We start from the raw sequence: 16302 nt of genomic DNA on the forward strand, positions 1-16302 counted from the left end.
ACCTTTTACCAGTGGTTACTGGTTGTGTGCTACATTTGCTATTTGGTGCTACAATTGTTCTATGTTCTAAGTGCTAGTTCTACCAAGTGCTTATTCCTGACAGTGGTCCATGTGGCCCTGTCTTATGTGCATAATCCCCTGTAAATTCCGCCCATACCAGTGGCACAGTGTAAATTGTGTGTTTATTATCTAATGTGTTTGGTATAATACAAAGGCTATTTTTGATATAACCTTGTGTGGAGTTACTTTTGTGGGGGGCCTGGGATGTTGCTGCTGGTGGGTGCATGCGCAAATGCTTTACACATCGCCTCTGAGATAAGCCTGACTGCTCGTGCCAAGCTACCAAGAGGGTGAGCAGGGGTTATCTTGGCGGGTGACTTCCTTGCCCTGACGTAGAATGGTGGTTTCTGCCTGGCTTTGGCGCAAGCCTTAGCCATCCAGAAATTTCCATTTCTAACAGTGGGCCTGCAGCACTGATTGTGTCACCCACACAAGCAGCCTAGCGAAAGGTTCTCAGAGCTGCCAATGCACTGCCAGTCCGCAGTTTGGTACTGCCATATCGACTTGGTAAGTGCACCCACATTCGCCAGGCCATAACCTTCCCTTTTTGTACATGTGAGTCACCACTAATGTACCTGTGTGGGCAGGGAGCAGTGTATGCGAAAGGTAGGACATGTCCTGATGTGTGTAACATGTCCTGATAGTGAACTACAGTGAATTTCGTTTTTCACTATTGAAAGACTATCTGTCCCATAGGATAGAATGGGAGTTTATTTATAACATCTTAGAAACATAACTTCCCATTGGGACAAGATGGGAAGGTGGAGTTTAGTATGCCTGAACTCAGGATATAAAGATGCATCTCTTGGTAAGGATGATATTTACATAATGTGTTTGAAAAAAACACTTTTAGAAAGTAGGTATTTTCTTGCTTAGCCATTCTGTGCGCCTCAGCTTGTTTGTGGATTGACTATACGGCAATCGAGTGACAGGGGCTGGGGATGTGCGTTCACTGTAGACAGTCACTAAGGTGTTCGAGGTGTGTCCTGCCTTTCCTGGATGAGTCAGGACTGGTCTGAATATACCTGGGCTGTATTTAGATTAGGAGGAGATTTCCTTTCACCTGAATGGGCCTGGTCTGCCTTACACAATGCTGTCTTCACCTCCTGCCAGTAGGCTGGACCAGAGAGGACAGAATTGGTTTTGACTGACCACAGAGCCTCTCTGCTAACAGAGAACAAAGGTAAATGTTGTATAAAATATTGGGTGTTACAGTAGAAGGGTAAACCCATTATAGTCACTGGGACCTGGGTGCAATGCGATACAGTAGAAGAGCGGTCCCAGTACATAATCAAAAAAGGACATTCATAAGATTATTTATACATAAATGCAAAGAGTTAAGAACTTAGTTGAACACACTGTTATTTAATCACAATGTGAACAGAGATACATTATATCATACAGTTACTAATTTTTTCATGAGAATAACATTAGTGCCCCAGGAAGGAAAGGATAAGAAAGGTGCATGTGAGAGGAAGGTTTGTACAAGGTTCAGATAAATACACAACGCTGCTCATTAGCTAAAGGTTTGTTAGATTAATCAGTGCTAGCTTCAACATAGAGCCAGCATAGCAACAGAAGAGCAGTCAATGTTCAAAACACATTTCAGTGGAGCCATGCTACATGTGCATTGTACAAGTCTCCTCAGTATGGGTAGCGCAAGCTGGTTGGGAGGTAGGCTGTCGACATTTCGACCCCAACAGTAACATTAGGTATCCATGAAACCTTAAAACGGGGTCTTCATCAGGACGGTGGCCATGTTACCGTGAAGGAACAATCAAGGGTTGGGCCGTCCGGCTCCAATTCGGGGAGAATAGAAGGATAAGTTAGGACCAAGGTTGAATCATGATCCTGAAAGTTGAGCTCTGCGGACCCCGGCTGAAGGCTGCCCTCGGACGCGGCACTGTGCACGACCCTTCCTGCAAGAGTTTGTTGTCTTCATCCCGGGACAGATGGGGCCGCCCGGGACATCTCGCGTCCTCGCTCTTTATTATTTGGCTGTGGTGTGTGGGCACGCTCTGGGGTCCAGGAGGACCACCCCGAGAAGACATGGTAACAATTAAGAGCTGCGCTTCTCTCATCTTCTATAATATCTTTAGGGATTGCAGGGAGGGCGACGGTTAAATGTTTGTGTCTGCAGAAGTACTTATCCTGTTTCCGTAAGAGGTTCTGTATAAAGTGGACTTTCCGTGTGTTTCTTTGTTGTAGAATCAGATGATGCTATGGGCTGATACTGGCACGCTCAGGGCTGTGTGCGGAGGACTGGCCTACAGAGAAAGTGCCAGGTATTCAGACTGGCCGGTGCCTCCGAAAGGTCGGTAGGGCTAAGGTAAAGCAAGGGCACAGTAGTGCGTGCCTCTGGACTGCCGGTAGGTGGTGAGGCAAGGACGTCACTGATGACATCTCAAATGACATAATTGATGACTTCATCCTGTGAGTGTGTTTTGTAAATGTTGGAGGCTTACATATATATACATACAAAGCTACAGCATTAGTTAAATTACTATTCTTTCCGTACTAGTAATTAGCCATATCATTTCCTCTCAATCGCTGTGTGGTTGTCTGTATCAATGTGTGAGTGGATGTCTGATTGGCTGTATGGGTGTGTGAGTGGCTGTATAGGTGAACTAGTGGCTGGATGAGTGGCTGCATATGTGTGTGGGTGGCTGCATGAGTGACTGAGTGGCTGTGAGAGTGGCTGTAGGGGTAAGAGTGGCTGTGTGGGTGAGTGAGTAGCCATTTCAGTGTGTGTATAAGTGAATGGCCAAATTGGAGAGTGAATGTTTGTGCAAGTGGCTGTAAGGGTGGGTGTGCAAGTGGTTGTATGGTGTGTGAATGGGTATGTAAGTGGTTCTGTGGGTGTGTGAGTGTGTATGGATGACTGAGTGGCTGTGTCAGATGTTGTACAGGTAAATGGGTGAGCAAGTGGATGTGTAAGTTTATGTATGGTTGATATAGTGGATGTTTGAGTAGCTATGGATTAGTGAGTGGGTTGTGAGTGCTTGTATGGGTCTGTGAATACGTTTATGTATATGTTAATAGTTAGCCAAGGTAGCTAACTGCTGAATTTCACTGGTTTTGTATGAGTGAAATATGAGCCTAACTATAACGTCCTTGTAGCCTTTGTTTTTTTCAGTGAATTTCTATGTTTTCTTTACTCCTATTTCCTAACTTTAACGTCCCTATAACCTGTTTTTAATTCAGTGAATTTCTCAGGTTTTTTTTACATGTTATTTCTTTGCTTTGCGGGTCTGGGTGTGCATGTGTGAGTGTCGCAAAGGGTTGTAGGCATTTACATACTTAGGGTATTTAAAAGGGAGAACCATGGACTCTGCTCTCTCCAGGAGACTACAAGAAAGAAACCACTCATCAGTCACTACAAATCAGATTGTCCTCCATTAGATCAATGATGCATTCACATCCATTAAGGATTTCAGATTGTTTTCCAACGTGGAATACAAGAGGAAATGCATTTGATTGGCCTTTGCCAAGCCCAAGTAGTTATGAACATTTGTGCTTCCTGTGGAGGTTTAATTTTTGTGAAATGAGCACCAGGGTCAGGCTGGAACCTCCTTTTTCCCCCCAGAAGAGTCCCCAGTTTTGCCAAAAATGTCTACCCAGCTGGAGTACTTTCATCTTTTTACTAAGTGCTACCTTGTTAGGTAAATATCTCATGCATGTTCTGCACTACAGCAGTGTAAAGAATCACGGGGTAATGTTTCCAGTGACCTTGTTTGCATGTCATTTCGGCACTGTGATTGATCCTTAAGCATCTTCTTCCACAAATCTGTGTAACGTGAATCCACATCAAGTGAAGACGACAAGACAACAAAGAGCTTCTCCCCTTTCTCTCTAGCCCGCCTTCCTCTCCTCTTCACCACCGCCATTTCCCAATTATATATAGACAGAAATTTATTGAGCCAAACCTATTCAGTCGGAGGGGTTACATCTAGCCATACTGTAGCTATACATAAACGATAGACAGCCATGGCAACAAATACAAGTTTCTTAAGATTTTCATCCATTACTTGAACAGAAATACCCAACATGACTGTCAGCGGGGTAAGTATCAAAGAAATACCCAAGATTGCCCTCAGCCTCAGTTCGATTTTAGATAATAATTGGGAGAGTTTCGAACAAGTCGCGAACATATGGGTGCTATCCGCAGCCACCTCTCCACAGCTTACTTCCAACTTCTAAGGACAGATTATTATATTTGTAACTTCAGTCATGCGAATGAATGAATGGTTCGGAGTGCTCTCATTTTACAATAAGGAAGGGGAAGCAAATGAAAGTAGTAACCCATCTCGGAGGGCGTACACATTTCACAACACCCATTTCAAAATCCAATGACGTATAGTTATACAATATTCTTGTGAAGCACAATACACAAATTGTCTGTGCCATCTACCAAGAGTAGGCGACAGCCCGCCCCACAATACTCCGTTATTTAAAATGTACAACCAAAGCCTCCACCCGCACCCTCACAACCCATAACTAGCTCACAAGATCCAGGAAAAGCCCTTCACCACCTTAATTTATTGCTAGACCGAGGCCTGCAATAACGATACAAAGATTTGGGTTTGCTTCACCATCTTCGAGTAAAGACATGAGACCTGAGGATAACGTGCCATTACTTGCCTTATTTTAAGAAAGAAACTACAGTATCACTGTTTTCTTTAAGAACAAGAAGCTCCTAATCCGTGCAACCACGTGAGGCTCCTCGCATTTTCAGAGTGCTTCAATGGGTTTGCTGGGCTCAGCAATCACACTTCCTGAAAATGATGTGGTGAATAGCACATGACCCGTTTCAGAGTGCTTCAATGGGGGTGCTGGGTTCAGCAATCACACTTCCTGAAAATGATGTGGTGGATAGCACATGACCCGTGTCGTGGAATTCCCCAAAGAAGAGGGAAGGAGATTCTCAGAGTTGGGAAAGTGAGACAAAGATATAGAATGTTCATATCCTATCTAATATGCATTTGTTTCTTTGGTTCTCCTACAGCAACAACAGGGCCAGTTCTACAGCAAATAGATTCTAGATGGCCGTAGAACAGCACTGGCAGAGGCTAGTCAGATTAAAAAGTGGCCCATTTATACGGAAATTGTGAGTCAACACAATACTTTATTTAGGCACAAGTAAATGTTTGCATAAAACCTGTCCCACACATGCAATGAGTAATTTATTTCACAGAAATAATCACTGCAGTTACTTACTGTCTCCTGATTTTGCAGCACGTTGATAAAATTTTAGCTCCGAAAACAACGGTCCATTTTCATGATATTCCTGTAAACAAACATGTATTAGCTTTTCGATTTTTCAAAATAATATTTTTATATATAACCTACATGCACAATCTTTACAGATTTTTTTGGTGGCATCGGTTTATTGAAGTTTTTCTTTTATACAATACAGTGACAAAGCAAATGGCGTGTAGCATGGTATACAATGCAAGACATCAAGACATATAATGCAGGCAAGATATTGTGATAATCATGTTATGTTGATAATGCAGTTGAGTTACAGTAGTGAGTTAACACCAGTAAACCCGTACACTAGGATAAACACTAGAGCTTAGCTCTGAATTAGGAAATATGTCCAAAAGGTACACATCTGAACTATTAATGAGACTTCTGCATGGTGACCCCTACAATAAAAATGTATAAGATGAGGTATGAAAGGCTAATCATGGATGATGTTGGAATAAGATTCATCATTTTCATGGACATTTAGCAACAAGAACTCGAATGAAACAACTTTGCAGGCCACACGGCTTGACAACCTGCTGCCACCCAATCGCTGACAGATACTGTGTGAAATATCCACTGCTAATGTCCTCGAAAAATGTGTGCGCATGAAGGGCGTCATGACGAACCAGACAAGTAAAATCAGCCCACAACCTTAGTCTACGCGTCCATTAAGATTTTGTCTTAAAACTAAACCCGAAGACAAAATCCTAACTTTACTACTCCTAAATGCCTTTTGTGAATACCAAAAGTTGGAAAGTTAGGGTTTTGTCTCCAATTACTATTGTGAATAGGGCCCATGATTTTTATGTAGTCCTTCATACCACATTTCTACTTTTTAGGTTTCATATTTTCATTGCAGAAAAAAAGATACATCTACTGTGTGCATGTATGTATGTATGTATGTATGTAAACCTCTGTGACTGGAAGGACTCCCAGCAGCAGGAGATCAGACTTGTGTCGGTGGCAGCAGCATCCATTTTGTGACGCTGGGGCTCTGGTTAACTTTAACCGGGATAGTCAGCAACAACATGTCTTCTCCCTCTAGAAGGGTGGAATGCTACCCCCGTCGCCAGAATTGGCGAAGGGGTAGTATTCCAAAGCGTATGACACCTTACACGACATGTTTGGATAAAGCCACACCAAAGTTAGCATTAACTGCGAGGATTATACTGCACTTAAGAGTATATGGTATGGCGATATCATAGAACAGCTATAAGGACATGGTTCCGAAAGCTGCAGACAGGCTCAGCTCATACTAGAGCACCATCTCACACATAACCAAGCACACTGCCTCCAGGATTGTTAAGGCCTGCCATAGGAGTGACTTATAGGTTACTATGTGTCTACAAGTATGTATAGGAATACTATACCTAAGCAAGGGGTGATTACACAACCTTGCCCCAGCTGAGTGATCAGCCAGTTGTGTCTATTTGAGTGGCCAGCCAGGGGTCGCATAATACATGCTGCAGCCCCTGGTAGACCATGGTTACACCTATGCCCTGAGTTCCTAGGGTACACTTCTACAGGGGCTGACAAGGTGAACCAATTCCCAATTGTGGATGTACCTAGAGTACATGGTGTAAATTTAGAGAGAGTGCATCTGTGCTGTGGGTCTGATTAGCAGGCCCACCGCCATATCTAAGTCGAAAACCAGTAAAGCAAAGCAAAAAGTGGGGGTGACCATTGGAAGCAGACCCTACTCTCCTATAAACCTGCACAGGACTATCAAGGGAGCAACTCAATCTTGCCTAGGGCTCTGTAAAGAATTGAAGAATAGAGAGAACACACTCAAAACTCTTGAACTACATAGCTGAAGATTATCAGGCAATCTCTCCTGTTCTCATCAGCTCGCCTCCACAAAGGGTTCAGCTGCTTAGAACCTGCGTTAACAAGTTCTGTGAGTTTTTGTATCTGACTTTCAGCTTTGCTGGTTGCCAAAATAAATGCTTTGATCCAGACACAACAGGCTCTTCTTTATACATTGTAAATGGCTACTTATGATTGGTGCGGTATGGCTGCAGTCTGCAAATAGAGTGGCTTCTCCCTGCGGATTATCCTGTCTTTGTTTAGCCACTGCACACAAGATTACCTTTCTGACTGGTGGGTTACTCAATCCCCCAGTCACCGTCATCTGGACTTCCACATTCTCCCCAAATCACTGGTGGCGAGCCAGCAGGCCCCAGGTACCACTACCCCTGCATTGGTTGAGCCAGCCAGGATATCTCTTTCCAGAACTTTCTGGACCATCAACAAAAGAAGTCCATCTTACTCAAAGGTGTTCAGCACTATCAGCGTTTGATGTTGCTCTCACAGTATCCTCCATTCAAATAAGTGCAGCATCCACTGAGGCCCCCTTTTGATCAATGTTTGCAGGTGTGCTCTGCAAGTCAACATTAAGGATGCACTGTCTGAAACCCATGACTGAGTCTCCTCTACTGGTATTCACATTGTTCATCGTGTCAGACAGTAACCTGACACATCGAAGCAAGATCTTTCATTTTTCTCCTATGTTCGGTTTTCCTTTAATCGACCTTAGGAGCCATTTCTCATAAGTATTTGTCTTCAGGAAAATTATTTGTCTGTCAAGACAATCCACGAAGGTAACAACTGGGTCCAATCATCATATGTTGTAGGCCTAGAGGGCTGTAATGGCCCTTTTCTTCAGCTTACCCCGCCATCTCCAAATCACACTTCAAAGCCACAGACCTTCGCTAATCTCCAGGCACTGTCAGGCTGGTCCCAGCAACAAATCTCCACTCCAGCTCAAGACTGTCCTCTCCCATAAAACCCCACGCCCCTGCGTCTATTATTCAATCACTCATAGTCTGGTTCGCACTCTGCAAAGGCTAACTTGCAGATCTAAATCGCCATCTTACAAATCAACAGTCCTGAGAGTTGCTCACTTTCTCTTTTTCAGCTTAGACACAACGTCCCTCTCACCTGCAGAATACAACACTAGCCGAGCAGACAGGCCACCTGAGGCCATGACATCCACTCATCTCCTCTCCTTCAGCTGCTAGTCAGGGCTCCAGCCAGAAAGGTACAGCTGCACTGGAGCTCCAAGAGACCACATCCGCTCTGAAGCTTGACTAGCCCTGTCCCAAACTTCTTCCCTATACCACAGTTGGCATAATAACCTAATTTGTGGTCAACAATTAACTGAGTTCAGAAGGCAGAGTCTATGAACCTACCTTGCCAGGTAGCCATGATTCAAAAACATGGCCTTAAGATCACTGCATTTGTCAGCAGCAACCTTTTGACAGAATCATCCTCCCGGCCTTTTCTGATTTAACAAACAGTCAAGAATTTTCCTTGTCACACATAAGCCACTTATGAAGGTATGAATATTGACAAAAGATAGCTTTGTGTGTTAAGCAACAAAAAACTATTTATTTGATAAACAAAAAAAATGAGGTATGGGTGCCTTTCACAACCAACTATCTTTAAATGACAATCTAGGTGTAAAGCGAGATTCAAGTTTGTGAAACTACACAAAACTAGTTCACTACTATACTAAAATCCACAAAATCTGGAACAACTTTTGGTCATCCAAGATTCATGTAGGAGTGCAAAAGGCCATATGACACTGATCCATTGATTACATGTATGTAGGGAACCCAACTTGTGGCCTATTGGGAGATGAAGGGATGGGGTGTCAAAGTCTTAAGCTGTGAATGAGTTCCCATGCTGCCAAACCACGAGGATCCACAAGGGTAAACCACCCTCCCAAAGGGTATCCTTGGATGTCTTTTAGTAGCCAAACGAAATTTTCATGTGGGGTTATATGTAACTAAACCAATAAATTATATATTGAAAGAATTGAAGAGCGTAAATGTCCAAAACAAGTTACATTCATGAGAACATTGTACTATTCAAAGTGTCAGAAAAAGGAGAAAAGTGGAATACGGATCAAGATTTAATGAAAACCCCATCTTTCTGCAGGTAACTATTAGAACATTTATCTCAATAAAAAAACAATAAAAGATAACATTCAATTTTAGGATTATAACTGTATTGTGATTGTATTTATATAGTGCTTACTACCCCTACAAGGTGCCAGCAAGCACCATGCTACTCCGGAACACAAAAAGGATTAGTGGTGGATTAGTATAGTGAAATTTAAGTTAATTTGAGCAGTGAACATGTTAGTTGGATTTAAAAGGATAATGAGGGGATAGAAGCCGTGAGAGTATGAAAAGTGTTGATTGGGAGATCATAGTAGAAGGTTTGGGACGAGTATAAGGAAAGATAAAGGAGGGAAGAATTTCTAGAAATGGTTTAGGGAGATCATAGTAGTGAAATATATTTTGGGACGAGTCAAAGGAGGGATAGGTGAAGGAATAATTTAGAAGTGTTGTTTGGGAGATCACAGTGTTAAAATGAGGTTAGGAGTGATCCACGGAGGAGTAGAGGGGGACAAGTCTCGAAAGGGGTATTTTGGTGATCTTAGTAGTAGAATGAGGTTTGGAATGAGCTAGAGAAGAAGTACTATAGCTATACCAAAGGGGATGGTGAACAGAGCGTTTGAGCAAAACAAACACTCACCCCCAGTCAACTGATCTGGCTGTAAACCATCATCATTCTTCATCTCACTCTACCACCCCAGTTCAGACATGGTCATATGCAAATCAGTCTGACCCTGTGCCTCATGGGAACAGTCCAGCCCATACTGCCAAGCCATGTCTTCCCTGGACCGGAAACAAGCATCCTGGGACCGGTTTCGGGTTCATAACCCTCATCAGCCAGGCTATCTTGAATCCAGTGACAAACCACGTCTGGGCATACCCTGCCAATTTATGGTGAACAAAGCGATAACAAAGGGGATGAAGGATGGAGCGTTTGAGCAAAACAAACACTCACCCCCAGTCAACTGATTTGGGTTTAATCCATTAGCCTTCTTTAGCCCACTCCACCACCCCAGTTCAGACATGGCCATATGCAAATCAGTCTGACCCTGTGCCTCATTAAAACAGTCCAGCCCGAACTGCCAAGCCATGTCTTCCTTGGACCGGAAACCAGCATCCTGGGACCGGTACAGGACATATTAAAAGGGGTATAGGGTGCAATATAGGGGAGTGCATTGGAGAGAGTAGAAGGTTTTTTTTTATACAGGAGTAAAGTAATAAATATATAGATACACAAGTACATGTACATTTATTTATTTAAGAATTTATAGAACGCTAGCGAGACCCGAGTCACTTGTGAGATATGTTACCACCGTTGTATGTGCAATGTCTCAAGACGTTTCGAGTGGTGTCATCGTAGAAGGCACCATGTCTCTTGATAGGATTTGGTCTGGGACATGGGATATGATCGCCTTGTAAGCACTGAGTCGCTTGTAAATAAATGTTAACACAGTTGTGTGTACAGTGTCTCAGGTCGCTCCGAATGATCACATCGTAGATAGCACCCTGTCTCCTGCTGGGGTTTGATCCAGGATGTGGGGGGGGGGGGATCACTGAGGTAGTCCTGGGAAGAGTGAGGTAGAGGTCTTAAGGTCAAAGTGACAGTGTGCCGATGTAGGCAGGCTTTGGTGTTAGGCTGTAGCTAACCCTTCGGGAGAGATCTGTTGAGGAGGAGGTCTTTGAGCTGCCTTTTGAATTTTAAGTAGGAGGGGTTAGTTCTGATGTGTACTGGGATGGAGTTCCAGATTTTGGGTGCACTTCCTGCGAAGGATCGAGATGTGGTTTTTTGTTTGTGAGTTTTAGAAGGGATAAGAAGTAGAGTGTTGGTGCTCCTTAGGTTTCTTGTCTGACCTGCCTTCATGTTTATATCAAGAAATATGCATATCTAGATACATACATATAATCAAATGAATATGGATATGCTGTACATTTGTGTTTGAGTATGGTGGTTATGTAGGAAAGAGACAACTCTTGAGTAGTCTTCTGAAGATAAGATAGTTATCTGCGGATCTTTCATTCTGGGGTAATGAATTTCATAGTTTGGTTGCTTAAACAGAGAAAGATGTGCCACCCATGTTTTTTTTTCTTGTATGCTGGTATTTTGAGGTGAGTTGCCAATCTGGACCGGATGTTCCTTTGTTGAATGTATTTGGTGATTTTATTTCTGATAAAAAGCTGTCCTGTTCCATGTATTGCTTTGTGGGTGATACAAAGCAGCTTGAATGTGTATCTTCTTGCAACCGGTAACCAATGTAGGGCCCTAAAGGCATGGGCGATGTGGGCTTGTGGCTTTACATAAAGGAGTAGGCTGGCATCAGAGTTCTGAATCCGTTGTAGTCTTTTCATAGCTGATAAAGATGCTCTGTGGTAGAGGCCATTGGCGTAATCAAGTTTAGACAGTACAAGATATAGAGGCTTGGACCTTGTGTGGAAATCCCAGGTTGGCAGGGGGCAGATGCATCACAAAGTTTTCATAATAATGAAGCTTGACCTTGTTAATTTGTCCACTTGTCCACTTGTGCAACTTGGAGGCCATGGCAATTCCAAGGTTTCTTACTTCCTTAGGTATTTTAGGAGGTGGAACCAGATCATCAAGCCAGGCACAAAGTGGGTAAAAAAAAATTATAATCGCCACATGTGAGTATTTCCAGTTTGGAAGCATTCCATTTGAGATGGCTCTATATCATCCACTGATCAACAGCTATAAGGCAACTGAAGATTTGTGAGTTTCCGTCTGTCTGTCTATGCCCCTGTCTCTGCCTCAATTTGTCTCTGTCTACCTCCCTCTCTCACTGTCTCCCTCCCTCTCTCGAGAGGAAGAGAGAGATAGAGAGAGGGAGCTCTCTCTATCTCTCTCCTCCTCTCTCCCTCTGTCTCCCTCCCTCTCTATCCCTCTGTCTCCCTCACTCTGTCTGTCTCCCTCTGTCTCCCTCTATGTGTCTGCTTCTCTCTGTCTCCGTCTCCCTCCCTGTCTCCCTCTATCTCTCTGCTTCTCTCTGTCTCCGTCTCCCTCCCTCGTCTCCCTCTATCTGTCTGCTTCTCTCTGTCTCCGTCTCCCTCCCGGTCTCCCTCCCTCCCTCTGTCTCCCTCCCTCTGTCTCCCTCACTTGGTCTCCCTCACTTGGTCTCCCTCACTCGGTCTCCCTCACTCGGTCTCCCTCACTCGGTCTCCCTCACTCGGTCTCCCTCACTCGGTCTCCCTCCCTCTATCTGTCTGCCTCTCTCTGTCTCCGTCTCCCTCCCCGTCTCCCTCTATCTGTCTGCTTCTCTCTGTCTCCGTCTCCCTCCCGGTCTCCCTCCCTCCCTCTGTCTCCCTCCCTCTGTCTCCCTCACTCTGTCTCCCTCACTCGGTCTCCCTCACTCGGTCTCCCTCCCTCTATCTGTCTGCCTCTCTCTGTCTCCCTCTATCTGTCTGCTTCTCTCTGTCTCCGTCTCCCTCCCTGTCCCCCTCTATCTGTCTGCTTCTCTCTGTCTCCGTCTCCCTCCCCGTCTCCCTCTATCTGTCTGCTTCTCTCTGTCTCCGTCTCCCTCCCGGTCTCCCTCCCTCCCTCTGTCTCCCTCCCTCTGTCTCCCTCACTCTGTCTCCCTCACTCTGTCTCCCTCACTCTGTCTCCCTCCCTCTATCTGTCTGCCTCTCTCTGTCTCCGTCTCCCTCCCGGTCTCCCTCCCTCCCTCTGTCTCCCTCACTCTGTCTCCCTCACTCTGTCTCCCTCACTCTGTCTCCCTCACTCTGTCTCCCTCACTCTGTCTCCCTCACTCTGTCTCCCTCACTCTGTCTCCCTCACTCTGTCTCCCTCACTCTGTCTCCCTCACTCTGTCTCCCTCACTCTGTCTCCCTCACTCTGTCTCCCTCCCTCTGTCTCCCTCACTCTGTCTCCCTCACTCTGTCTCCCTCACTCTGTCTCCCTCACTCTGTCTCCCTCACTCTGTCTCCCTCACTCTGTCTCCCTCACTCTATCTGTCTGCCTCTCTCTGTCTCCGTCTCCCTCCCTCTGTCTCCCTCTCTCTCTGTCTCCCAAGATTTCCCTCTCCCTCTGTCTCCCTCCCTTTGCCTGTCTGTCTCCCTCCCTCTGTCTGCCTCTCTCTGTCTGCCTCTCTCTGTCGGCCTCTCTCTGTCTGCCTCTCTCTGTCTGCCTCTCTCTGTCTGCCTCTCTCTGTCTGCCTCTCTCTGTCTGCCTCTCTCTGTCTGCCTCCCTCTGCCTACCCTGGACTCCCTCCCTCTGTCTCCCGCTCTCTCTGTCTCGGACGGTTTCCCTCTCCCTCGGTCTGTCTCCCTCTGTCTCCCTTCCTCCCTCTGTCTGTCACCCTATGTCTGTCTCACTCTGCCTGTCACCCTCTGTCACCTCACCCGAATTTACAGGGCACACACACAGCCGCCCCAGAGTACTTTGCAGGTCTTTAAAAGACCATTTACTTGTTAATGGGGCTTTGTTGTGAATCACCTGGCCCCCATGGAGCAGAGTGTCTTGGAGTCCAGAGACACTCTTTCAAAGGAATAATTAGCAGCAGTTATGTGCTAAGTGCCCTTAATACCAGTGTCATCCCGCGACACACCCACCATTTGCAGGCGACACAGTACTGTGTCGGGACACACAGTTTGAAAGCTCTACTCTAGGCCCTCGTAAAGCAGCGCTCTGGGATTTTTTCAAGAAAACCCCTGTTGCTGACGGGATAGCACAGACATGGACACAGGGAAAGAGAATGCCTTTACTATACACTCTAACTTGGAGTACTCAACAGAGACCCCAGCTATTCACATTCCATGCTATGGTACACACATCCCTGCCATCGCTGGGCGATAATGCCCTCTTCGGTAGCCTAACCGAGGTGAAAGAGGCAATAAAACCTGCAACCCATGTGAAAAAAGCTGCATTTTTGGAAACACAGTCTCCTAATGAAAAGGCCAACCCATAGTCTCCTCTTCGGATGAGCTCTTCCGAATAAACCTTCTCATCAATAGTTATAGAAGTGACAATTCACCTATTTGTCTGGATGCCATATCCTCACTTAACCTCTTCGCTGCTGATGACGAGCTCAGCTCATCATCAGCTACGGCGCTCGTATGCTGATGACGAGCTGAGCTCGTCATGTAAAGTGGGTTTTTAAAATCTCCAGCACACCACGGTAAATCGTACCGCGGTTAAGGTGTTAAGGAACTTTCTCAACTGGATGTGCAAGGCATCCACCATAGTGGCAACTAGATGAAATGAAATGAAAAAGACTCTTCTATAGTGCATGGCTACTCGGAAGCATCCCAGCGCTTAGGAAAGGCCCAAAGGGGAATTGAAGTGCAGAGGGCCATGGCCAGAGGCTCTAAGTCCTAGAAAAGATCCAGGTTGTTAACTTTTTCCGAAATGCAAGCAAATATGGCTCCTGGCGAAGAGATGGAGGAAGGGAGTTCCACAATTTTGCTGCATTATATGAGAAAAGACGGGCACCAGAGCGGGACCTGTTAATTCTGGGGATCACTGCAAGATTCAGATCATTGGAACGAAGGTTTCTGAGAGCTTTGTATGGTCTGGCCATCCTATCTAAAATAGGAGGGCCTTTCCCATAGAAAGTTTTATGTGCCATGCAGAGTGTCTTAAAATGGATCCGCTCCTTCACCGGGAGCCAGTGAACTGCGTTCAGCGCGGGTCTAGCGGAGGAGCGATGACTGATGCCCGTTAGCAATCTTGCCGCCGAATTCTGAACAATCTGAAGTTGCTGGGTCACCGATGCTGGAGCTCCTAAGTAGATTGCGTTGCCATAATCTATCCTAGAAAGAATTAATGACTGGATTAGAATTTTTTTGGCTTTTTCTGGCAATTGAGGGAGGATTTTGCAGATTGTCTTTAGTAGCCCGAAGCAAGTGGCCGCTGTTTTTCTTGCCTGGAGCCTGAATGACAATTCCGCATCAAGCCAAAAGCCAAGGCTCTTAATCTCAGTTTTAGGAGTGGGGCAGGACCCATACAGAGGGGCCAGGATATAGAGTTGTCAAATGTGGCCCGCCTTCCGAGTAACATCAGCTCAGTCTTTCCGCCATTCAGCTTGAGATGGGACTGGTCCATCCATCTTGCAACCGCTTCCAGACAGTTGCACAGGTTCATGGAAGGATGTTCTTCCTGGTTCAAGGAGACCACCAGCTGGGTGTCATCGGAGTAACTTACCAGTTGAATCCCGAAAGGGGCCACTATCTCCGCCAGGTGAGCCATGTACATGTTAAACAGTGTGGGGCTGAGGGAGGAGCCCTGCGGCACCCCACACTGCAACGGAACCGGGTGGGAGCAGCTGTTGTCCGCAAACACCTTGAAAAACCTATCCCTAAGGAAAGATTCAAGCCACCTAAGGGCCTTGCCCGTGACTCCGATGTTGTTAAGGCGAGATAGGAGGATACGGTGATCAACCGTATCAAAGATCCCAGTTACAAAGGTTATCTCTTGCCCACCTGCGTCTCAATGGATCCGGGCTCCATTTACACCTTTGAAATCTTTCGACATCAATGGCTCAGAATATCCCAGAAACAGACCTGAAGGTACATAACCACCCAATGACCTATAGCTCTTGGAATGGTCCTTCTTCCACACGGATCCTACAAAGATCCCAGGCTCACAAGACAGATCTGCCCCCAAAATAACAACAGAACTCTATAGCACAGTCTGGCCTCAGCTTCTACCAACTTGGCAATCCACAGTTTCTGTTTCAAATTACCACTTTGATAAATTCAATGTGCAAGTTGATCTTCTGAACTCACTGGCAGTATTCACGGCAGGAATCGACAACAAATTGAACAATCTAAACAAACGGATTGTAAGAGCACAATCAAACATCAATTTGGTGCAATATATATGGTGATGCTAAAAGTCAGCTCTTGCTCCCAAACTTCCGTAGTACAGTTTTGACCAAAATCAAGAGACTCCCTGGGGGACCCGCTCAGAGCAGGGATGTGGAATTCCTATAGCCCAACGCCCAGGACATATTGTCTGGGTGCAAGGGCAACAAGTTTGTGTATTTTGTCCTTGGTACAAGTAGGCCCAACCCCCTACATCACAAACCCTTTGGCTGCCAGTTTACAGTACCACATTTTGGACCACGGAAGGGCATTGTCT

At 45.5% G+C, this 16302-nt stretch overlaps 1 protein-coding gene across 1 annotated transcript in view; it reads right to left on the reverse strand.

Annotated features, from left to right (window-relative positions):
* VRK2 (VRK serine/threonine kinase 2) overlaps positions 1-16302 on the reverse strand; it is a 545093-nt gene that overhangs the window by 425134 nt on the left and 103657 nt on the right. Inside the window, exon 4 of the mRNA XM_086927491.1 lies at positions 5278-5347. Within this exon, the coding sequence (XP_086783617.1) occupies positions 5278-5347 (70 nt within the window). The remainder of the gene's footprint in view (positions 1-5277; positions 5348-16302) is intronic.

Source organism: Lissotriton vulgaris, chromosome 6 (genome assembly GCF_964263255.1).
Source record: "Lissotriton vulgaris chromosome 6, aLisVul1.2, whole genome shotgun sequence".
NCBI lineage: Eukaryota > Metazoa > Chordata > Amphibia > Caudata > Salamandridae > Lissotriton > Lissotriton vulgaris.